The sequence below is a fragment of the Balearica regulorum genome, chromosome 3 (assembly GCF_011004875.1).
Source record: "Balearica regulorum gibbericeps isolate bBalReg1 chromosome 3, bBalReg1.pri, whole genome shotgun sequence".
In the NCBI taxonomy this organism is placed as follows: domain Eukaryota; kingdom Metazoa; phylum Chordata; class Aves; order Gruiformes; family Gruidae; genus Balearica; species Balearica regulorum.
In genome coordinates, this window is record NC_046186.1 from 111,941,496 (window position 1) to 111,965,802 (window position 24,307).

The 24,307-nt window shown below is 46.2% G+C and overlaps 2 protein-coding genes across 4 annotated transcripts; both read right to left on the reverse strand.

The window, feature by feature from the left end:
* Positions 1 to 15: 15 nt before the first annotated feature.
* On the reverse strand, positions 16 to 2,662 carry SMIM26 (small integral membrane protein 26). The gene is made up of 3 exons (XM_075750008.1): positions 2,646 to 2,662; positions 1,758 to 2,296; positions 16 to 670 (listed from the first exon to the last, which is right to left on the reverse strand). Exons 1-3 carry the CDS (start codon positions 2,660 to 2,662, stop codon positions 486 to 488), a joined length of 741 nt encoding a protein of 246 aa, XP_075606123.1. The 3' UTR covers positions 16 to 485.
* SEC23B (SEC23 homolog B, COPII component) lies at positions 2,597 to 21,379 on the reverse strand. Of its 3 annotated transcripts, none has more exons than XM_075749488.1 (20): positions 21,182 to 21,379; positions 18,342 to 18,577; positions 17,222 to 17,279; positions 16,542 to 16,628; positions 16,095 to 16,331; positions 15,634 to 15,719; positions 14,700 to 14,844; positions 13,979 to 14,137; positions 13,053 to 13,168; positions 11,559 to 11,682; positions 10,973 to 11,053; positions 10,564 to 10,653; positions 9,648 to 9,754; positions 9,324 to 9,477; positions 8,132 to 8,209; positions 7,675 to 7,836; positions 6,842 to 6,928; positions 5,119 to 5,274; positions 4,240 to 4,305; positions 2,597 to 3,087 (listed from the first exon to the last, which is right to left on the reverse strand). In XM_075749488.1, exons 2-20 carry the CDS (start codon positions 18,560 to 18,562, stop codon positions 2,998 to 3,000), a joined length of 2,304 nt encoding a protein of 767 aa, XP_075605603.1. In that variant the 5' UTR covers positions 18,563 to 18,577; positions 21,182 to 21,379; the 3' UTR covers positions 2,597 to 2,997. The 3 variants fall into 3 exon arrangements, with proteins under 3 accessions (XP_075605603.1, XP_075605604.1, XP_075605605.1); XM_075749489.1 differs by lacking the exon at positions 21,182 to 21,379 and adding an exon at positions 20,983 to 21,051; XM_075749490.1 differs by lacking the exon at positions 21,182 to 21,379 and adding an exon at positions 20,967 to 21,051.
* Between the last annotated feature and the right edge of the window lie 2,928 nt (positions 21,380 to 24,307).

Below are 24,307 nucleotides of genomic sequence, written 5' to 3' on the forward strand. Positions count from 1 at the left end.
TTTCTGCACTTGTAATTCATCTTCTGTAAGTTTTTATTTGGAGGACAATTAACAACTCTTGTACCCCAAAGACTAAACTACATTCCGTCCTATCGTGAAGGATCCGTCTCGGAGCTGATCGGTCGAGGAGCCATTCCGGGTACGTCCTGGATCACCCGGGTACGTCCTGCACACCAGCTGGGGAAGCAACTTCACAAAAAAGCCACAACGGCCACCTGGTCAGACTGTCAGACACAAGACACCAGGCAGCACGCAGATTCATTAATTAAGCCAGTTTGCATTTACTAATTTGAAGACGCATGCAAAGAACAGCAGTGATCCAAGCTGACGAGAAGGTTTCCCAGTTCTGCGAAGTTATGTCAGAGATGGAGCTGTCGTCTCAGCAATGCAAGAGAAAGTTTTTCACCGACGGTCTGGTGCCTGGTGCCAGGATGACCTTCTTGGACAAGCCAGCTCCAGGACAAAGTTCTGAGTTTCCAGACCACTCAGTTTCCAGAAGGAGGGTCATCATTAGAATCAAAGAATGATTTCACACGCCTGAGCAGTCGAGTAATAGGAGGCTGAACGTCCTTGTATGTTACTACTGTTGTCACTTTTAATCCCAAAACAGTTTCTCTAGTGAATACTTCCTTGCGGGTTGCATTGTTTTCCTGAGGATCACTTTCATTTTCTAAGGAGTAAGGGGGATCGGGGGGGAAAGAAAAAAGAGCATAGCAATAAAACGGTTTTATCCCTTCATCATGGCAAAACAGCAGCCACAAAGGCATTTGGTCATCTTTTTGCTCTTTCTTAAATTCTGAGAAATAGATAGTAAAGATCTGATGACTTTGTAGACAGAAAAAGTGATTTATTAAGGTAAGTTAACCTGTTGCACTGATACTGGACTAGTGTCAGTACTACAGTAGCAGCAATAACAACTGGCTTAATAGCTCCATGTTACTACACCTTAATAAGCAGCAGGCTGCTGAGGAAGAGCAAGAGGAACACAGAGAGAATAGAATAGAATAGGAATATTTCAGCTGGAAGGGACCTACAATGATCATCTGCCTGACCGCTGCAGGGCTGACCAAAAGTTAAAGCGTATTATCACGGGCATTGTCCAAATGCCTCTTAAACACTGACAGGCTTGGGGCACCGAGCTCCTCACGTCCAGTCTGAGCCTCCCCCGGCGCAGCTTTGAACCATTCCCACAGCGCAAATAAAAGCAACAAGTTGGAAAGGGTCCAGAGCCTGTTCCTGTGACCAGAGATAAAGCAGATGCCTCTCCCATCAACTCGGGACTTAACTGCCTTCAGGGCGAACCTCCCCGGGATGCCAGGAGCCGCCTCGGCTGCCCTGCCGGGCCCTGCCGGCTCACCCGGCCCACGCGGAGCCCTCGCACCCAGCAGCCGCACAGCTCCCGGAGCCCCGAGGCAGGCAGGCAGGCTGCCACGGCGGTTCAGCGCAGGCACCGCCCGACGCTGCCGCGCTCGGCCGAGGGAACCGCCGGAACCGGGGCTGGGGTCCCGCACCACCGGCGGCGCACGTCCGCCGGGCCCTGGGGGTGCCCGAGCCCCGCCCCCAGGCAAGCCCCGCCCCATGCAAGCCACGCCCCCAGGCAAGCCCCGCCCCCAGGCAAGCCCCGCCCCCAGGCAAGCCCCGCCCCTCGGCCAAGCTCCCCCCTCAGCCAAGCTCCCCCCCTCAGCCAAGCCCCGCCCCCACGTCACGCGCCCCGCCCCGCTGACCCCCCCCGGACTCGGGGCTGCGCTAGCCCGTACCGGGCCCGCCGCCGCTCTCGGAGCTGTAGTGGAGCATGGCCCCCAGCATGGTCCAGCCGCCCAACGAGTAGAGCAGCGCCGCCCGGGCGTTCCACACCGCCGCCCGCATCGTCCCCCAGCAACGACCGCGCTCATTGGTCGGGCCGCGCCGCCAATCGGGCGGTACGTTGGCCTGCGGGGGAGGAGAACGCCCGTGCGCGCATGCGCCCTGGCTGTGGAGCGGGAGCCGCCGGAAGATGGCGGCGGGGAGCCGGCGGCTGCTGTTCCGGTAAGAGAAAAGCCGCGCTCCTCCTGGAAAAACAGTACCGGCGTGCGGCGCGGGGATTGCGGCAAGGAAAAGGGCGAGCGGGTTGCACGGCAGCAGCTGCGAACCGAGTTTGGGCGGGAGCTCCGCGACTGACGCGGCGGAGGGGGTGTCAGGCGACTCAGGCCGGCCCTGGGAGCCCGCCGGGACGCGGTCTCCCTCAGGTGCAGAGCCCCAGTTAGCAGCAGCTGCAGCGCCGGTTTCACTGTCAGTTTTCAAACCTGTTAACGCGGTGCTAAAGTGAGAGAAGGGAGGGGCTGACGTTCAGGCCCTGCGTTAGGATGACACACAGGCAACGCTTCAGGACGTATGCTGCCGTAGTTCTCAAAGCCCCCTCCCTGCATCTGTCAAAGCATTCTCCACCATCTAATACGTGTTCTGCACTGTCTTACCCTTAGAATCACCTCTTTAACTCCCCATGAAAAAAGATTCACAACTGAAGATGTCAGATAACAGCCACTGAAATTATTTTCGATAGCCTGTACGAACCCCAGTGTTACGTTTTCAGAAATGAAAGGAAGGTTGGCCCAGTCTATTGCTCATACAGCTGCGTTAGGGATAGCACTAAATAGTAATGCTCTTACCCAGTTTTATTTTTCATTAATACAGTCCCCGGTTGCTAAAAGACACCTTTCAAGAACACAAAACATTACAAATTAAGCTGAAGACTGTTAAAATCTATATTGGCTAAAACATCCTTTAGCTCCAATTTCAATGTATGAAAAATACAGAGTAAACAGAATATAGACAAAAGGGAATACAAATAAATTAATATCTAGAAGGGCCAAGTACAAAACTCTCCCCAAATATATTTTATTTCATAATTAAAAACCTTAGTCTAAAAGAGAGAGAAGGAAATGTAAATAAATCGCTCCACTTCTGTCATCAACGTGGTCTATGTAACTGTTCTGTTCTTGCTTCTCAGTTAGATCAAAGTCACGCTGCACTTGAAACTGCCAGCTTTTTCAGATGGTCCATGAATACCTGGAGACTAACATCATCTGTCAAGATTGGAGCTCCCGATTCCTGCAGAAAAATAAAGAAATAATGTGCCTAAAATAGTGTTGTGGACACTGGGGAACTAACTGAAAGTAAATCAGATGTCAGCACTTTGAACTAATTGCCTACTAAATCGACCACCTTTTTTTCTGCAAAGGACAGGTCTAGTGGAAAGATGCTACTCTTAGGCAATGGCACTGACACTATCCTCTAGTGCAATTTAAACTACTGGAAAAAAAGTCTCTTCTTTCTAAAGCATTAGGAATTTTGCTGTCCAAAGCTCTACACAAACAAGGTAAAGAAAGAGGATATAAAAGTCTAGTATTCTCAGATAAATAAGATCTCTATGTACCCATATGCTAGTTACTTCTTCCAGAATACTAAATACCTGTGACCTAAGAGTTTTAACTCATATTTGCAGGGAAGGGTGCGGAGATTTCTACAACAGGTCATCTGAAACCCGTACGAGCATATTCTACTTCAAATTAGCTGCTGCCTTCAGTAGCAGCCACCACAGAAAACTGTCCTGGTCTGCCTGTGCCCCACAAGTAGCTGGGATACAGGAAGGGAGATCAAAGGGGCAAAGCACTCCTTGTGAGACCCCTCATCTCCTGCCATCAAGCTGCTGAGCTGTTCTGGCAGGACCTCTATTTGGACAGCCATTCCTTGAATCCATTGAGAAAAAGCCCTGAAAGTCAACTGGATTTTGCTGAAAATTTGGGGGGATTCAGTACAAGAACAGGAAGACGAGTTTAGTCATCCAGGCTTGAAAACTGTATTCTTACCATCTTGTCATCTGGTGCTCCCCACCAGTACTGTTTATCTTACCAACAACCACGGACTTGAATAAGCAGGTTGCATAAAAATCTAACCTGCCTAAGCTTCAGGCACAAACCTAACACATTGGTTGTGTCTTTTAAAATGCTACAATTATTGCAGTCTCAGCTGCTAATTCCATTATCAGATCCTTTAGTAGACAGAAATAACCTTGTTTCCTTGCACCACAAAGCACTGTAAGGTTTTCAAATCCAGTCATGTATGTCTGCAAAAAGCTCTCAGGTTAGAAACAGAGGACAAACGTAACCTGCCCATGGCGTGTGGCCGTGTGCTGAAGTAGACAAATATGGAAATGTATGTCTTACAGTATTCTCACACATGAGCATCTCTTCCATATCTTACCTGTCCCCAGGCATAGAGGTTATTGTGGGTCTGGGAAGGGTTCACTTTAGACAAGAGGAACCGGGCCTATTAAGACAAAACGTTAGAGAAGCAGTTATGTAAAATGACAGACCTGTCTACTCCCTCACAACTTCTTACTGCCTTAAATACATGACTAGTGATGTTCCTCTGCTTTTGCAAGCAAGGTACTAATTTAACTTGAAGAGGTTTCTGGTCCAGAAACAGCCCTGCTCCACAGACAACTTGTCTCCAAGGGGACAAGCTGCCCTGCCTCACCTGGCAGGGCAGCTCTGCTTCCATGTGACACTGCACGTCGCCAGCACAAAAAGAGGTCAATGGAGAACCAGCGTAACATGGTCACATCAGAAATTAATACCAAATCTTTGTTTAGGAGCATCAATTCCAGCCTCTTCGCTGCTACAAACAAGCCAGACACAGACAAGCAGTGCACAACTGCAATTCCAGGAAGAGCAAAAGTAGGAACTATTTTATATCCTCATTCAGCATCCGAGAATAAAGGAACAGATGGTCAGTCAGCGTAACTTACTGTCCTAGCAAGCTAACTGCGCTCCCTGTCTTCATAAGTTCAGATACGTAGCCAAATCATTTATTTCCCACCTCTTTGGGGAATAAAAAGATAATTAAACTGGCTTTTTCAGCGTTTTTTCCATCCTCAGATTTGAAAAGCATATCCAGTAAGTGATTGACTTACCAAAAGACAGTGTTGTAGCAAGAGCTCGTGACAAAATATGCAAGCTCTATACTTTCAAGAGCTACATTACCACTGTATTTCACTGACAGAATCATCCTTGTAATAAAGCAGAAAAAGACAGCTATTTGCTCTATTCAACAACACTGTTCCTTGATAAACTTCCTTACCTGACTGCCTCCGTGTTCAGTGTGGATGTAACGCGGCATCGGGAATCTAGTCTGCAAGATTTCCTGGGCGTCATCCAGCGGCGCTTGCAGTAGGTGCTTGAAGTTTTCGTATTCAGGCATGTCTTGGTAACCAGCTTTCTGCCACTGTGCAATAGTCTATTGATGGGAAAGGGAAGAAATGAAAAAATAAGAGAGATGTCTGCAAGCCTCCCCTCGTCTTAGGGCAGCAGAACGTTACAGCGCTTCTGCTTACAGAGCACAAGACAAATGCACGCTTTCACTACTCTGTTATTTAGTGTGTGTCTGTCTGTTCCTGAATTTAAGAACAGGGACTCAACACAAGAGCTGGTAGCAGTTCGTGCAGTGCAAAATCAATCTGTTGAAAGTGATCTTCAATCCTGTATGTGTCAGCCTGCGCCAACACAGAAACACAAAGCATTTAGAAATCACTGACATTCTCAATCTGACTTGGTCTTAAATGAAGCAGCCATTGCCTTACAGTATTTTCAAGGTACCTAACCATATGTACCTACCAATTGTTCTATACACATGCAGGTCATACACTTGGCCCTTCCTTTGTCTAAATTTTACCCAGTTGCTGAGTATCTTGCTCTGCAACAGTAGGTAGAAATTGTTTAAGTTAACAATGACAATACATGTTCCAGAATTAACTCAAGCGTTCTACTCCTGTTCACATCAATCAGGTATCCCTGCTCACTTCTCAAAGGGAACAAATCCTATGTGGAGTCAAGTTGGGAGATAATAATGGAGGTGCTGCAAACTATCATGCCAAACTTCAAGTATTCTAAGAACAGTCATTAAATATCAGTGAAGTAGCTTAGTTCAGAAACAAAGGGAAGAGTTAAAATGCCTCCCAAAAAGTTTTCACTAATAGGAATGTTTGACCATAAACCAAGATGAGTTTATTTAAACTACTCCAATGTAATGCCATGTTTAGGTCAAAGAAACTGGATGAGGTCCAGTCCCCAAGCAGCACTATAAAGGCTATGAGGGGAAAAAGAAGAGATTTCCAGAGAAAGAAGCGGAAAGTCAGCTTCCTCTGCATCCCTTACCCCATAACTGCTTCAGGATGTGAGACATTCCAACTCTGCAGCTACAGTAGCATACTGGTCTTTTACAAAACCTGACAAGATTGAAATACAGATCTGCAGGTCTGCACACTGAAGAGGCACTAGAAAGCCAAGGGCCAAGGCTTTGGATATTGGTATAAATCTGGATGTTTAGAAAGGGCCAGTATCTAAGCACTTACCTCAGTCATGATGGAAGGAATATAGGAGCAGCTGTCAAAGCATCCAGTATTTAAAAGCAAAAACTGGAAAAATTCATAACTGATTTAAGAGCAGCAGTATTTAAGTGTCAAAGCCAGGAACCAAGTATGTCATGTATCTGACAAATCAAACGGTAGCTCTCTGCTCTGCTTTCAAGTTTCTCTGGCCTTTTCCAGGCGTGGTAAGGGGCCACCTTCATTACCAAGCTAATATGACAGCAGTTACTCAATGCAGAACACATCCTTAGTGACTCCAACAGGATTTTTTTGTTAACTTGGACTGTGATACAATTGTATTACAACTGGCAGCACGTATACGATGTCATTATGCTAGTGTAGGCTTTGCAAGCAGCTCTTTTCATACTAACAGTGACAGCATCTGCATGCATGGCAGGAGGGAGCGAGTGCAGAGAAAGAGAACGTATTTCACTGTACCTCACCAAGGTAGATAACTATCTGGAAGAAAGTATCCATCAGTAGGATTCTGTCAGGAAGAATACTGCTGCTGTCCAAAAGCACTGGCTGGGGAAAATAAAGAAGAAAGTCAGTTGCCACTAAGCCCTCAGAACCGTATTCACCTTCGTGTTGGCCAAACAGCTTGCTCGGCCCTGCCCGTATAGGCGCAACTCCACCAACGGCTGCTCAGTCCACGTGAACACCTTGCAGAGCGCGGTCAGCTTCCTGCAGCATCACTGAATGGAGCGGCAGGTTATCAGCTACTGTATGAAATGCAGGATGTGAGAAGCAATTTCTACAGCTATCCAAGTTTAGCCTGCAGCTTCTGCATTTCTTTCCTGCCAGATGCACTCCATTCAAGGAAGCTGTCAGTATAAGGGAATCTGTGTCTGTCCATTGAATACTTGCACATAGTTAAACACTGCTGCACAAACAACTGAAAACGAGCAGCTGGTGAGAGATTATGACCTGGAAGGGCTGAGGCTTGCTGACTTACGCAGTGGAGGTGGCAGCCTCTGGCAGAGAAGCAAAAGTGCTACTGACAGCTGCAAGATTCACTGGATGTTGGGGTTGGGGGTTGTGGCTTTCCTGGTGGGATTGGGAGGGGGGGAGGTGTTGTGTTTTGTTATTTTCAATCAAAGCTGTAAGTTTAATGAAAACACAGTTCGTATTTTCCATTGTCCCATCTCATCTTTTAATAATTACCTCAATTTTTAAAAAAATTATATAGGGGCCTTTTCGCTGAAATAGTGTTACTCTGAGTGCTCATTATTTTGGATTGATCCACCTCTTCCTATTAAACAGGCACTCACCTCAGGAGGTCCATGGAAAGAATAAGCATAAAGGATGGGCTGGATCATAATGAGAGACTGGGTCAGATCTTGCCTAGCAAAGTGGTGACGGTAATAAGAAGATTCATCTGGGCTGTTATTGAAGACCTGCAGGAACGGGGAGCGTCGCAGATGGAACATGAACTGCACCAGAAAGATGAGTGAGAATAGAAATGTCAGCAACTTGCCAAAACTTCTGCACACAAGTCCAATCTTTATGAACAGCAAATTCTTTGGGAAAAAAGTTTACCCCTTATTAACTCCTCAGAGTTCTTCCCTTATCAGTCATTTGCAGCACTGAACTACAAGACCAGCCCACCAAATTAAAAAGCATCTGTTCCTTCCCTCTTGAATCTGATAAATGATATAAGATGTTTTATCATCACTCTCACTCACCCTTGCACACTTTTCCCACAGCTGTGGGAAGTGAAGTTCTTACCTGGGGATACAAAGAAAATGATTCTGACAATCTGAAGGAGTTGGGATCATCTTTGTTGTATTGTCCAAATTTCTGACACTGTTGGAAACAAAATGGATACTTTGGTTATCTCTATTTTTTCCTTTTTTTTTTTTTAATAGAATTAACACTTTTTTTTTTTTTTTGGAAGGGTGTTCTTTTGGTTGTTTTTAAACAGAACAACCAAGGCATGAAAGTGACAGTAACAAGTAATAAAAAATTTACAGGCTGTTTTTCTTTAAGTCAGTGGTTTCTGTATCTTACTGGAATGAGAATGATTGTTATTTATTTATCTATTTTTATATATATATTAAATCTAGATTTGAAATTATCCAAGAATGAAAGATATACTGCTTCTAGTACTACTCAATTTTTTCCATTAAATCAAGGATACTATGTTATACCTAAGTTGCTTCATACACTATGAAACACTTCGCAGCAATTTTACTTCCTTCTAGAGCAGCAGCAGACTGGCATTTCACCAACTGCTTTCACTGAAAATAAGAAGCATCAATGGTTTTAGCAATTTAACTACAACTCCACAATTGTTTCAGCATGCCATGTGTGTTTTGGTGCTCAAATCTTTATTTGATACTGGCCCTGTTTTTTTCAGTGTCTAATGTGCCGTATCTGTTAGTATCAACTCCACGTGGGTGCTTGGACAAAGCCAGAACCGATTTAGGCAATTCAAGCCTGTGAAATTCAAAGAAAGAGAGAGTATGGAGTTGTGGAAGTGATTACTACCCTGAACTTGGCACCAGTGAGCCCACATCTGAATGCTGTGTCCAGTTTGGGGCTCCCCGGTGCAAGACAGACATGGATATACTAGAGTGAGTTCAGCAGAAGCCACCAGGCTGGTCAGGGGCTGGAGCACCTCATGTAGAAAGAGAGGCTGAAGCAGCTGAATTTTTTCAGCCTGGTGAAGACTGGGATCAGGGAGTCATGTTGCTCTTTAATCTCAGGTTTAACCCTTTCAGCATGATGGGATGTTTACCCAGCCCATCACAAATCTGCTGATCACACTAGCTTCTGAGCTATCATGTACTACAAGTACGTTACCATGAGCAGAGCAGAAATGAAGTCAGTCAATCTGGAAAAAGAATGGCATTTTCATTTCCAGAGACCATTTTTACTAAAATCAAGACTGTGCCCAACTGCAGTCTGTTGGTCTTACCAGCCTGATCAGCTGTCTGTCCAGCCATCGCAGAACATCAGGTCCCTCCTCAGATTCAGCTCTGTATACTCCCAGCCGTGCCATCAGCACAGCAGCTGCTTCTTGGTCAAATGCAGCTTCTATATGCTGGAGTTGACTCTGTGCATCTGCCCAACTATAGGGTTAGTAAAAGGTTAGTGTTACATGCATTCACTTTCAGCAAAACCCAAACCAGATTCGTCTTCCCTGTGCCAAATACTCTGCAGCCAATACATGCAACAAAAAGCTAGAAAAAATCCAGCACAGACTGCAGTTTCTGCCAAAGAACTGGCATGAGATACTTACTTTCTGGCTATGGTGGTGACACGAATGCGTTTCTGCGTACTGGAGTGTTGATACTGAGTGACAAACTGCACTGCCCCTCTGCCTCCCTGCGGTATTGGTGCATTGTGCTGCAAATGAAACAAGGTAAGCCTTCAAAACGGGCTGGCTTTTCCATAACCCTGTACACTACAGAAAACTCCAGGGCATCATTTGAGCAATCATAGAATAAGTACAGAGAAAAGAGACACATCTGTTAGTGTGTTTTCCAGCAGCCCTCAGAGTCAAGTGGTGCCGGGCTCATTTAATACTGTGCCTGACACTTTATCAGCTTGTTCCTTAAAGGACAGCTGAAACATGTCATTGCAATAGCAATGAGCATAAAAATGGCAGTACAGGGTCTGAGCTAAGGTCCTGCAAGTTCACCATCCTCTTCCCAACAGTAACAAGCCCAAGTAGCAGAGAAGACAAAGACACACACATGCGAATAGAATTCCTCTGGGTAGCCTTCCTAGCTTCTAGCTGCCACATGCTCAGAATCTTCCCCAGCGAAAAGTTGTTTCTGAGTCATCAAGTTATTACAACTTGGAGGAGCAATTCTCCAAGAATTTGAAGGTATTTATACTTTTATTCTCCACAGCACCTATTGGTGAAAAGACAGTTTCTTCCTTGTTAAATCAATACTATAGGACAAAGACAAGGAAAGAAAGCAGGTTTTGTACGGAACAAAAATATTAAGCAATTTATGCATACGAAAACAACCTCTGAGACTGTTTCTTTGGCACAAAACACTTGGTTGCTTCGCAACCATCCATCTGCAACACAGAGAATGTCATTGATTTCCTTGCCCTGTTACAAACAAATACTTTTGTGTGTAAAAAAGATGACCCCCCCCCCCCCCCAAAAAAAAAAAAAAAAAAAAAGAGAAGCCAGGACTGACCTGATTTACCACTTCAAAGTAAATGGCCAGAGTTGTGCTGGGATCCAGACTACAAATTTTCCATTGAGAAGTTCCTCCAATTCCAAGCTCCTGCGCAGAATTAAAAAGAAAGCAGCAGTTTTGTCTCTAGCAGCAGGTAAGGCAAGCTTATGTTAAATTCTGCTCAGAGGTAGAAGTTATGGCAGGCCTTCTAGATTTCTTATTTTTTGGGTGATTGAAGTTACTGAAGGACACACAGTTAAGAGAAAGCCTCATGGGGCAAGAATTTAGTCCAGGAAAGACTGTCTTTTCCTAGGGATGTTTCCAAATTGTTCTTCTCTGACATTCTAGCTGAGCTGTAGGTCTAGACATAAACTTTGCACTGTTTATTTAATTCTTTATTAAAGATTTTTCCATGTCAGAAACTTACATTTTCAGAGACACACGGCCCTTTAGCATTCAGGGATATGCATGGTCCAATAGCCCCTGCAATTTTCAGCTCCCTAGAGGTCTAGAACAAGATAAAAAAAGTTGTAGGTTTTGGGGTTTTTCACATCAAGTCAGTCAAACAGAATACATGCAGATTAAATCAGTTGCTTAGCTTTGATCAGATAACGTGTACACGTGACTGCCAGGGAAAGCATCTCTGAGTACTTTCCCAGATCACCTACTGCTACAATCAGTGAATGTAAGAGAATCTACATAGTCACATTTTAATAACGAAGACATATTTATAGTGACCACGAGAGAATCTGAAATGTTCCTTGCTGAATGAGGAGAGGCTGAGTTCAGCAGCTTTAAAAAAAAAAAAAAAAAAAAAAAAAGACAAAACACATTTAATAAGCTTCCAAACAAACATCCCTTCACTCACACCAGTACAGTGCTTCTCCCAAAACAGGCACTACATCTGACCTCAAACATGTAGAATTTTCTACATCCCAAATACTTAATCAACTTCTGAATGAACAGCACTTTTATTTCCCAGTTAATGTCATCCAGTGAAACTAATCTCTCACCTTCACATCCAAACTTGCACCAAAAGCCATCCGAAATTCCCCGTTGAACCCTTTGTTAAATACCCGCTGGAAGGTCTGCTTGAAGAGAGAAGTGTTGAAGGAGTCTCCCATCACCATGTGTCCTCTGGGAAAGAAAAATGATACACAAGGGAACTGAAACAACTAGGAACTAGAAGTAAAGCACAAAGGATACATCCCTCCAACTCTCATCCATGCAAATACATGCAGAAACTGTTTTAAAGCATGCCTTTGCATAGGCAGAATTCACATCAGGGAATGCAGATTCACAGATACCTCCTCCAAAGCCAGACAAGTTAATGCTCCATCTTTGCCAGCTTGCCTTCTCAACTACATTTCTTGCCATCCCTGTAGCTGCCTTAAAAATGCTCGTATTCCACCAGTTAGAAACACCTTGACGCAGGAAAGAGCTCTGCTCGGCCTGCTTTCCCTGAGCAGGGACAGAACCACCCACACAGACAGAATGGCTGCACCCCTGCAGCACAAGGACGGGTGCACATGTCTGCTCTGTGCACCCCCACAAGTGCCCTGGTAAACCCAGGCCTGATCAGAAGGACCTTAGTAATGCAACCAAAGGGTCAAACAATCTCTCTTCTGCTTACTGAGGATTATGTGGTTATCTACAAATACCTTGCATTTGCTCAAACTATCCTTTGACTCCCTAGACACAGCGGATTTTAAATGGCCAGTAAGACGTGCTGAGTCCCCAGAAGGCCCAGTTTAGCACACAGCCTTCCTCACAGAGACCATAAAGTTTTCAGCAACATGGAACACAGACATTCACCCCTTAGAGCTGTCACTTAAAACTAGATGCAGGGAAGAAGCCAAGAATCTCTGGGGAAAGCGCAAGTGAGTTGTTAAGCAGAGAAAATCCGGCCCACACATGGAAAGCTGCTACCCACTACACCTAACACTCTGCTCTTCTGATGGCACTTCAGTCATGCATACACCACAAAGCATGGCATCTCTATCCCAAAAATTCTGGAAAGGATACTTGCTATCTCCCAAGTAGGCAGAAGGCGTTTGCAAAAGACATGTTGCACCATGCTTTAGAATACCTTTCTCAAAGCAGGACATCGGGTTTTCTACCAGCAGTGCTAATTCACATGCTGTTTTGAGACTTCAGAAATGTGGACTGGGATCAGGGGAGGTTTGCCATATAATTCCTGGCAAATTCAAACCACAGTTTAGAATAGAATGATAAAAATGTCCCCTCCCTGGAAGTGTTCAAGGCCAGGTTGGATGGGGCTCTGAGCAACCTGGTTTAATGGAGGGTGTCCCTGCCCACAGCAGGGGGGGTTGGAACTAGATGGTCTTTAAGGTCCCTTCCAACCCAAACCATTCTATGAAATCTCCCCCTTTTGCCCTGACACCAAATTTAACTGCCTTCTGAACCATTTTCCCCCTCAAAAAAAAAAAAAAATTAAAAAACCCACAAACAGGTGCCAAATTTGTGCTCTCCTGCTATGAACATACCCGGTGAGGTTTGCACAACACTTCATCTCTAGCAGTCCAGTCTGATCCAGAGCGCAGGCATAGATGTCGATGCAATGCCCATTGGCTGCAGTGCGATTAGCCAGAGTCTCGTAGTGCTGGGGAAAAAACATACACGGTGTTTAGGATGCTGCAATGGGCAGTTTTTCTACTGCTCTCCAGCTGAGGCCAACAAGTGAAACACAAGGTACAAACAAAGCAATTACCAGTGCCGTAGTAAGAACACACCTGTTTATGTTTAGTACTCTGCTGGAGCACGCTTCTCCCTCCTAGCATGTTTGTACTTGGATGAACTTAAGTTCCATGTTGCAAGTACAGAGAGTGCATGAATTGCACGGGATGACTGTCTGTGATAACCTAGTGGAAATCCAAAGGTTCCAGGTGACAGTTAAGAGAACAGGTGTCATACTGCTTCCTCTAAGCTGGCAGGCACATTTGTAACTATTTTAACTGTTGTTTCATACACCAGGAAGACAAAGGAGGCTTTCTGGAAGTGACAAATTCTTAGAAGACAGGTTTTTTCCTCCCCAGAAGGAGATACAATGATGATGAACAATGCACCCACCTACAGCTAAGAAACAACACTGAAATACTTCTTTCTCTGAGAAGGCACACGACTGGGCTGCAGAAGTAACTAGGAGGAAGTCTTTTTTACCCTTCCCTTGACCATTCTCAAAATTTAACGTACAGAAAAGTCTCAGGCACTTCAAGAACAACCATGCAAATATCTGGACATACTGTTCCCACATCAAGAGAATGGAATATGGTTGCTCCCTGGGGAAGGACACCGGGCAGCTGTCAACATAGCAGCGTACTAGGTTTGTGTTATGTTCTTTCCCATCACTTAGTGTTCTGACACAACATTCAGGTTTTGTTTTTAAACACACCCAGCAGGTGCTAGCACCTACTTTGGTGGCCTTCTTCATGAACCTTGCGTTGTCCTTCTCTATGTCGTGCCAAGAACGGATGGGTGTTTTCAGTTCATCTCCTACCACCATGCCCGGTCCTTGTGTTGGTGGCCCACCTGTAAACAGCATTATTCTGGCCCCTGTGTTTGGAAATGTGCCCTAAAATAAAAATAAAGACTTATATCAGAGAGACAGCAAGAAAAAAAAGCGGGGGGAAAAAAGGGAGAGACTGATTAAATGGCAACAATACTTTCTTTAGAGAAGTGTCTGCATGTGTTTCTGTAACGTCATTAGCGACCTGTCTCCGCTAGAGGCCGCCTTGATGAATAGCAAGGCATTTCCTGACAGTCACAGCACTCTCAAGTTTAGACTCAAGCTATGTCAAGCTTCATGTCTTCATAACAGGAAGCAGGCAGTTTCTCTTCTTTTTACTCACATCTTAGCTGACCCTCAGATAAACCCAGTGCATAGTATCACCTCCACACAGCGATATACACAAGAATCAGAGACCTTTAAACACCTGCATATTTTACCATTTAGATGTAAACTCCCAGCCCACTCTACACGAGCTGGTGCCAAGTCAATAAAGACAAATCACACCTCTGCAGCCCAAGGTAAGTGGGCCACAGATCAAGCTGGACTGACACCTGCACACATCTCAGCAAAGACTGCCAGGTGCTTACTTTGACCAGCTCATCTCAAACAACAGCACTAAGAGTACCTCCAGTAAGCCAACAGCAATCGAAAGAGCTACTCCAGTGGAACGTAAAGGCCTCTTTCCCTGGGTCACTGGCCATGGGTCCCTTTGTAGTTCTCCAAGAAGATCTGTTAAATTCATGTCAATCTTATGTACTGGCTGCAGAAACCTGCAAAAATTCAAATGAAATGTTTTCCTGCTTATAAGTCCTTTCAGTTTAAAGAAAAAAGAAAGTGCCTCCTTGTTCCTGGCACACATAAATTGGACTGAGATATTTATCAGAAGCAAAAAGTCACATGGCATGTTGCCTTCTTACTTCCAAGATAACCAGCCTGTGCAAAATAAAAAAATTGATCAAAGCAAGACATCAGGAACTGACAAGAAGGCAAAGTCACAGAAAGCATAAGAAAGAACTTCAATGGTGATTTAGTCTACCAAAATGCACAACAGCTGCCACTGAAAAAGAGGAGCTGAGAAAGAAAGGACTGTATTCAACAGAGGCAAGTATAACTTTACTGTTCAGGGGTCACTGCTTGCCTGTCAGTCATTTTTTGGACTTGCTGGGTCAGGGGGTAGGAGGTGGTATGTAGGACTGTTATGTACAGACCAGGCCCCCCCATTGGCTGGTCAATCAAAATGACAGGCCCTTGTTCCAAATGACTCCTGAGCAACAAGCTTTCCAAAGACACCTACCCTGTTTTTCAAGTAGAAATCTAGCCTGAATGGCAATCATGTTCTTGCAACTGCAAAACCAAGATATTACATAAGTCTAATACATTGCCTGCAGCTCTAGTAAAGTCCATCCATACGTATCACTTGATGTACGGAAATAACTGTGACAAGACAATACCATTTAAATCTTACAAAGACTCCTCTTGGGAAACCCATGTTTAGAAGCGTGACCCCAAAGGGGCATAAAACATCTGCCCTGCTCTTCTGCTGTGTTGGTGCAGCTTACCTGCTTGAAATAACAGGTTGCTCTGGAGTCTGAAGGGGTCTTCCCTGTTGAATGGGGACAGCTGGCCTTGAAAGCCCAAGCATATCCTAGAGAACAGCAAAGAGGAGGGAGAGGAGATGAACTATTCAAACACTGAACTTCTTATTTGCTGTCAAGCAATATACCCAGGGGCCTGCAATACTGTAGCAATAAATAAATTAAAATCTGTGAAATTATTAATCTTTGCCTTCCCATTAGGAATGGATCAATGGGTCCATTATGTGAGATACACAAACTCTATCTCAGACAAGCTTCCAAGGAATTTACAAAGGCAAAAAGACAGGATGGATATTGGGAGGGAAACAGGCTAACAGTTAAGAGCAGTGCACTCTCCTTCCTCCCCGAGAGCTCAGAACTTGAAAGACCAGCAGCGGTGTCAACAGAGCTAACAAGCCACTGGCGTAACACATGGCAGAACGTACCTGTATTTGCTTAGCTGTCAGGTCCTTTGTGCCTCTGAACACGTAGCTCTTGGAAATCCCTTCACAGCTCAGTTCATGAACCTGGACCATTCTGCCGAAAGTGATAAGCCCCACCAGAGCATCGGCAGGCAGCAGACTCAGGGACATCTGGAGGGATTCCTTCAGCGCCTGCAAGTCCTCCTCTTCTAAGCACGTGTCAACAACATACAGGAAGATCAATGGCGTCTGTGGACCTCGCTAATGTGGAAAGAGATAGATTTACTAGGCACGTGCATATGCCAGGCGACACTTTATAATGTCTCCTGCCAAGGAATAAAATGAGCCCTATCTTAAGCACCTTGCAGAAATGTTATTTATTTGCGTTACCTTAAGTAAATCTAATACATACATAATCTGTCAAAAACAAGGCAATTCTGGGGGCTTCAAACTTGCCTATGATTCATTTACCTGCACTATATATTCAATTGTTGAAAACTGAGGCATAAGCTCTGCTGGTTGATTGACTTCAGATATGCCTGCATATGCTGGAGGGAACTGAAAAAGAGAACAAAGAATTAGGACAAGGAAGTTGCAGGAGAGAAATATAGGACCCTCCTCTGCAGTACAGATGCTGCCCTGCTCACAGTGTTATTCAATTCTACTTACTGCCACTGCACCAAACTGATTAATTCATGACAAGAGACCCATACTGCTGTTTTCCTAAGGACAGACAACAAGCGGCCAGCAGTACGGACAGCTGCTCAATCCAGTGTAAATAAAAGGTAGATCTAAAGCAGCAACTATGTGGTACCTGAAATTCATTTATCTAATTAATTTCATACTCAGCAAGAACAGTAAACACCAAGTGCAAAAAACACACTGGAAATACATGGGACAAAATAGCATTTTTATCTCCTTCCTATGTCCTGCATGCTGGTAAAATCACTAGCAAAACTGAACTGAAAATAGACAAGATGTCAGGTAAAACAGAGCCATTAACAAGTACTCTGGCCTGGGTTCAGCAAGAGAAAAAGGCCAAGGGAAGGAATCTAGAAAAGTGGAATTTATGCTTAACATCCTTTGCCAGAGGAGGCCACCAATAAAATGTTCACTGAAAAGATGGAAGGGCTGATGCTTTCCCAACTTACCTGATTTCTCTGAAAACAGAAGTTACAAGCCCAGAGCTTGGCCCGATAGTCAACTTGGCTGCAAGGGAAAGACGAGGCATTAGTATAACTATAGGAACAATTTTACAGCATAGGTTCACAATTATCTATGCTGGTTCAGAGCATTGAGGAAGAAACAGAATATCAGACACTCCAACTTGAACAACAAGAGGTTTAGGGATTCAGGCTCTTGTGCTCTTGCCAGAAAGTCCATTAGCTCATCCAGCCCTGCCACGTCCAGGCTTGTCAGCATGACGGACCACTGACAGCTCTCCAGAGCTCAGCCTTTGGCAGACAAAGACTTGGGTCTAATCATTCTTTCACTACACTTGGGCTTATCTCAGTCATCTTATTGTTTGTACAGGTGTAGCACACAAGTACTCCAGTCACGGAGCAGCAGGAGCTATTCACTGACATCCTGCATAAACACTGAACAAACAGGCTGTTCCCCGCCCCAAGCAGTTTACTCTCCTCAGCCCGTTACGACATCCTGTAACTGCTTGTGCAGTAAAGCTGGCCACATTCTTATTTCATGGGCTTGATCTCTTCTTCCTTCCTCTTACTGGCCTTCCCTGCTTTCTCGCAGCCCAATGCTATGCTTCGAGTATGTATGATCATCACATGATTTTGAGATTGAGATGATTCCTCTTAAATTCTCAGCAAAACTTCAAAGAAAACCTTGATGCTCATACTGGAGCCGACCTACAAGCACCAGCATGTGTAGGAAGCAGGAAACCAAGTGAACGTCACAGCCCAGAGGACAATATCAGTATAATCAGCATCTTCCTTTATTTTAAGTTTCATCATTCATCACAAAATTCTCTGGGATGGTAAGAGGACTGGCCATTTCCATATCATCTCTGCCTCAATAGCCTCCCCCCAAGGCACTCCTCTCTCCTTTGCTTCTGGCAGCTCTATTAACAGGCTGGCATTCAACGTATGTCATTAGGCATGCATGGATTTTAACAAACCCACTACATCTAAATGAAAGAGGCTGCCAGGCACCAGGCAGAGAAAAATGGGAATAAGGAAGTAGTGAAGTTCAGATAAAAGCTAGGTACTATCCAGCCTCTCTTAACATCCCTAGCCAAGAAATTCATACCAGAGTGGGTTGAGCACTGCTTTGCACGTTGGTCTGCTACAAAGCACCGGTTCATACTGCACAGGTGGCAGGTCAAGACGCTCCTTCAGTGGGGTCAGAAGACAGGCCAGGGGGACAACCATCCTTGTGGCCTCCAGCCTGCTGGAGGGCCACACGTTCCAGCTGAAACGCACTCCATCACGCTCCTCATTTTGCTGGATGAACTCCAGGTACGTCGCCATGGGACTGCAGAAGGTCTGAAAGGACATAAGCAATGCACATTCAGGCAGCGGTCGCCTGTTTGGACAACAGTCCTGCAAAGGAGGTCAGCGGATCAACTACATGAGGCACAAGACATTGCAGGACAAAGCCAATACATTATAATGAGTTAATCTCATCAAATGAACCATGTGACTACATTAATCTCGTCTGTCCAGTCCTCTCATCAACATCCCAGACAAAACGTCACCAAATCCAATGAAGAAACAAGGAAATCTGACACTCAAAGCCAGAATGCAAGTTTTTTTTCCTTGTGATCCACATTTAACAACCCAGTACCCACTCAGAGCCAGGCTGGCCTCAAGGCAATCCTGCCTGACTCAGGTCAGTAAAGGAAAACAGGTCAGATATGAACACATCCTGAAGCCTTCGGCTGAAGCCTTGTGGGGAGAAAAGGAGGCCAAGTCTGAGACGCAAAACACTCATCACAAATGTCATCTGTTTGCCAGCCTGCCCTGCTTACAAATGGAAAGGAGCACATGACAAAAAGGTCAGAAAAGGTCTTTGGTGATTTTAGACACCCTCTGTGCATGGCAACATGTCCCACTCCCAGTAAGAGAGGAATTGAGAGTCCAGCAGACTTCAAAAAAAGACATGCTCTTCAAGGAGGGATATCCCCAAAACACCAGAGAAGTTACTCTTGTATTGCCTTACCAAACTCTTCAGAGTAAGATGTGAACAAGACCTCCCAGGCCATCATTACCTTTCATGTCTCTGAGAAAGGGAAGGACAAGTCTACTGAAAAACTCACTCCTCAAATCCAGCCCACAAGCAACACACAGCACTGGCAGCAACTCACAGAGCCGAGGGGAGCAGCAGCACCATGACCCGCTCGGACCAAGGAATTTCAGAGGTTCACCTCTGGCTGCAGATGCTGCAGGATTACCTTGCTCCTGATCCTCACTGCAGATGGGAGATTCAGGAGGACCACAGGCATGAGAAATCAGAAGCATCACCTCCCCCACAGGAGAAATTTTGATGTAACATTTTCCTACAGACCTCCAAACTCATTGACCTTTTCTTTGTCCTTGCTATTAAGGATGTAAATCAAGCTCATAGGCATTGCCCTGTATTTCCACCCCCACCTCTGGAAGGAAAAACGGAAGGGTTCAGCAACAGATTGCCATCACAAATGGGTCTGTCAGGGTAAAAGTCAGAGCTGAGCATCCCTGTAAAAGATCCCACACATCAGAACAGCAAGATAAACACCCGACATCTCAGGTATGCAGTGCAACTGCAGTGCAAATTTACTCCATGTTGCTCCAGCTGAAGCCCAGCACCACTCCCCTGCCCCGCCTGAGCCCTGACTGGGTTTGGCACAGGCTGTGGCCCTGATTTGGGGTCAAGGCAGCAGGAGGAGAGGCTCCCCCACTCCAAAGAGGACCATGTAAGGCCATCTTAGGGCCAAGTGCCTGACCAATGTGCCAGCATCCCCACCACAGCAGGGCCTTCCATCCCCAGTCACACAGCAACCTCCAGGGCCTGTCTTGGTGGTAGGGAGGTCCCAAAGCCTCTGTCCAGGAGAGGATGGACCCTACCAAAGCCTCAGCAGATGAGTCGTGGTAGTATTGGAGTTTCTGTATGGGATCTGCTAACAGGGCACACTGCTGACCCATCCCTCCCAGCAAAGCTGGGATCACCACAGACCCCCCCAGCTGCTGCACTCCGCACAGCTATAGGGGACACCACAGATCCCTATTGAAGCCATAGGGGCCACATCTGACCCCCTATGCCACTGGCCCACAGGGTAAAACACTGACCCCCTGCAGTGCTACAGCTACATTGCTGACTGCCAGCACAGCCCCGGGGAACATGGCTGACCCCAGCCCTGCCCCGGGGGACACTGCCAGGCCCCGGCCCTGCCCCGGGGGACACTACTGATCCTTGGCCCAGCAAAAGCTACAGGGGACCTGCTGAGCCCCCGGCGCTGGTCTATGGGACACTGCGGATCCCCATGCAAGCGCTGCCGTAGGAGACACCACTGACCCTCCCCAGCATGCCCTTAGGGGACACCACTGACACCCCCCCCCAGACCCTGGGCAGGAGACACCGCTGACCCCCCAGCACTCCCGGTAGGCGACACCACTGCCCCCCCAGCCCCTCCCATAGGGAACACCACTGCCCCCCCAGCCCCTCCCACAGGGAACACCACTGACTCCTCACAGCCCCTACGCACAGGGGACGCCACTGGCCCCCAGGTCCCCCTCACGGGAAATGCCAATAACGCCCCCCCAGCCCCGCAACAGGGGACGCCACTGGACCCCCGGTACCCCCTCATGGGAGACGCCACCACTGACCCTCCTCTCACGGGGGACACCACCACCCGCAGCCCCAAGACGGCCGCAGGGGAGGGGGATCCCCGGGGACTCCCCGCAGCGCCAACCTACCCGCTCCGCTCCCCGCCGCTGCTCTGTCCCGGCAGGCCCCGCGCGCCCGGCAAGGCCAGCTCAGCGGTACAGGGTGCCCGCAGGCAAGATGGCGGCACCAGCACGCCCCGCCCTCCCCCGGCGAGGTTCCGCCGACATCTTAGCTAAGGGCACCCTACGTGCGGTTCTGAAGGAGGGGAAGCGGCGTGACCCTACCAGACATGGCGAGGCGGCGGCGTCAGAGAGGCCATCTTGACTAAGGGTGCCAGGTGCAGCGTTGGAATGGCGACAAACGGGGTGCCCTTACTTAATATGGGGGGAGGCGTTGCCTTCCCGCACCGGCCAGCGAGCACGGGGTGAGGGAAAGAGCTCTTCTCTCAGGGTGCTCGGCAGCGTTGGAGGGTGCTGTGGTGTTCAGCAGGGACCCTCGGTTCTCAGCCCCCACATCAGGCATGCTGGCTCTGGGAAGCATGCTGGGCCAAGCTTTGAGGCTGCCCAGGCCGGCGAAAAGGCAGGGCCGGCGGGGTGGGGTGACCGAGCCGGGAGCAGGAGTGGCTGGAAACTCAGGGAAGGACCGTGCAACGTGTTCCTGGTTTGGTTTGCCCTGGGGACATGCACCCTTCGACAGCACAGCATGTCTCCTGCCGTCACGTACCTGACTGGCCGGTGTATTGTATGTCCCCTCCTCAGTGTCCCCAGAAAAGAGGTGGCACCCTGCTTTACCCTCACAGCTGGCTTGAGGCCAGTGGCTCATCACTCTGTGAGGAAACCTGTACCCCAGCCCGCTGGGCAAACCCTGGTGCCCAGACCCTCTGGTGAGGAGAGATCTGGGGATGACCATGACATCCAGAAATGCCACATGCTGCCTGTGGATGTGTGGTAGAGGTTTGACCAAGCCTGACTTGCCCCAGGCACTTGTCTGTGCCTTGAAACTAGGCAAATATGTTCCCTCTCCCCTCCCTTTCTTTTCCTGTTGCTTCCCACAGTCCCTTCTGAAGCCAAAGAGGCAAAGCCTGTTTCTAGTGAGACTGCTCACATGAATCCTCCACTGCGGCTTTGTGTAATGCCATCTAAGTGGGATTTGTCCTGTCTTAATGTATGCACATAAATCCATCGCTGAACACTGCAAACTGTCACACATACTTCTAGAGGCAAAGGCAGCATAGTGAAACATGTTGACCTGCTTCTAATAGTTTGGGTGCTTGCCTTAAATTCATCAGCGGTCAGCCTGTAAGTATTCCCCAGGTTTCTACGTGAGCATCCCTCCACCTTCGCTTAAAGGAAATTAATGCCATGTGATCAAGTTCACTCATCCATGTACTATCAAGCTTTGAGGTTTTCTGGGTTTTATATGCAACAGAAATTTATGTTTTGAATATATTTTATTTTTCTTAAACTCATTGATGAGAAAAAAGCCTAAAGTTCATTCTGAAGTTGCTTGGTAACACTGAGCTTAAAACAAGAGGAGGAATATGTTTGAAATGCTGTGCAGCAGTGTGGTCCTCCATGCCCATTTGATCACTAGGCTCCCATTTTCCTCAGGTATTGTCAAAACTCACCCAGTTACCTCTGATGTGTCAGATGGAAAAAAAAACCAAGAGAACCAGTGGAATGGAGATCTACTGATACAGGTGGCATTGCCTCCTACCAGTTAACTAGCACAAGAAATGTAAAAGCTGGCCCAGCTGTGGAGCTGAGGTTGCCTGTAGAGGCTCTCTGTTGTGACCAACCACAAGGTGATGTTCTTTCTACTCTATGAGCTACGTGCGACACGTCTTACACTTTTCTTAACTATATTGAATCAAAGAAAATTCACTCAATAGCCAATGTGACTATTAAGCAGGTATCCTTTATTGCAGCGCTGGGAGTCGCACCGGGATATTTCCACGAACGTGCGTCTCGACGAGAAACAAATTGTTCGTGATTTATATTACAAAAGAGTTTACATATTCATTAGGTTTCTGATACATTTAATACATATTCATTATTATTCCGGGAACTCCTGAATATATGCTAATGTCCTGATACGCCTGCGCAGTTTCTTTCTCAGGTGGTCGTCAGGGGTCGTCCTCCTCAAATCTTCCTCTTTCTCCTCTTCTTCAGTGTACAGAGTTGGGTGACCTCTTCTTCATTATCCCCGTTTTGCAAGCTCAGCAACCTTGTTATCCATCCTGCCCAGATGGTCCCAGGCTTGTTGGCAGGTTGGGCCTCCCTTTATCAGGTTGCCTCAAACTTTGTGTCTTTTCTAGTTCATACCCAAGGACTATTCCCTAATTTACGGCTTCTCTTATCCTGCTTCTGCATTCCAACTATTTTATTAATTGTTTTCTTTTGTACTGGAGCATGAGACAGGCGAAGCCTGAGTTTGTGGGGCCTGACTCAAGTATTGCCAAGTTATTTTTTTTTTTTTTTTTTTTAAATTGTTATACGCTAATTAGATTCCCCTATTCATTCCCCCCTTTTCATTAAAGTTGCGAATTCTTTCGCAAGAAGGCCTACAATACATTCTCTTTTTGCGATGTTCTCTTAAAGTATTTCCCTGACTCTACTGCGTGTCTTATCTTATTTTGTTTCCAGTTCTCATATTCTCCTGAAGTTCGCCTACTACACCAAAATGCACATTGTATTAATATACAAGTCAGGATTATCATCAGTCCTATAAGCAGGACAAAACCAAATAGCTGCTGGAGCCAGGTTGAATTAGGTAGCCAGGAAGTTAACTTGTGCCAAATTTCTTCAAAACCCCATGAGGTATCGTCTTTAGTTATTTTATGCAATATTTCACTTTGTCTATGGATTTCGTCTAAATCTGTGGAGATTCTACTGCTTTGGTCTATGTACACACAACAGCTTATATTTATGGTTGCACAAACACCACCTTGTGAAGCTGATAATAAATCAAGGGCCATTCGGTTTTGAATCACTTCTTTTGACAGACTAGTTATTTCAATTTGCAAGGCCTGTATTGCATCAATGGTTTTGTTCTCAATGTTTTCTATTACTGCTGAAATGTTCACTATAGGTTTTTTTCTAGTTCACTTACCCCTAGCCATGGGAGAAACCACCTTACAAAACTATGGAACTTAGTAAACCTATCTGTTATAGCGTTATGAGTTTTCTTTATGGAAGTTGTTATTCTTTCATAGTTTGTCAACGATAGTAATGTTAGGAACTAAAGCTCCAAGAGTACAAGCTCCTTTCCATCCTAGGGGCAATATCTTCATAGCCAATGTACCACATAGCCAATACCATCCCGTTCCTAATGGGACCGGGAGTCCAGTATAGTTCAACCTTTGAAAAACAGGATTAATCAATGTCATATTTAAAAATGGACTTGTTATA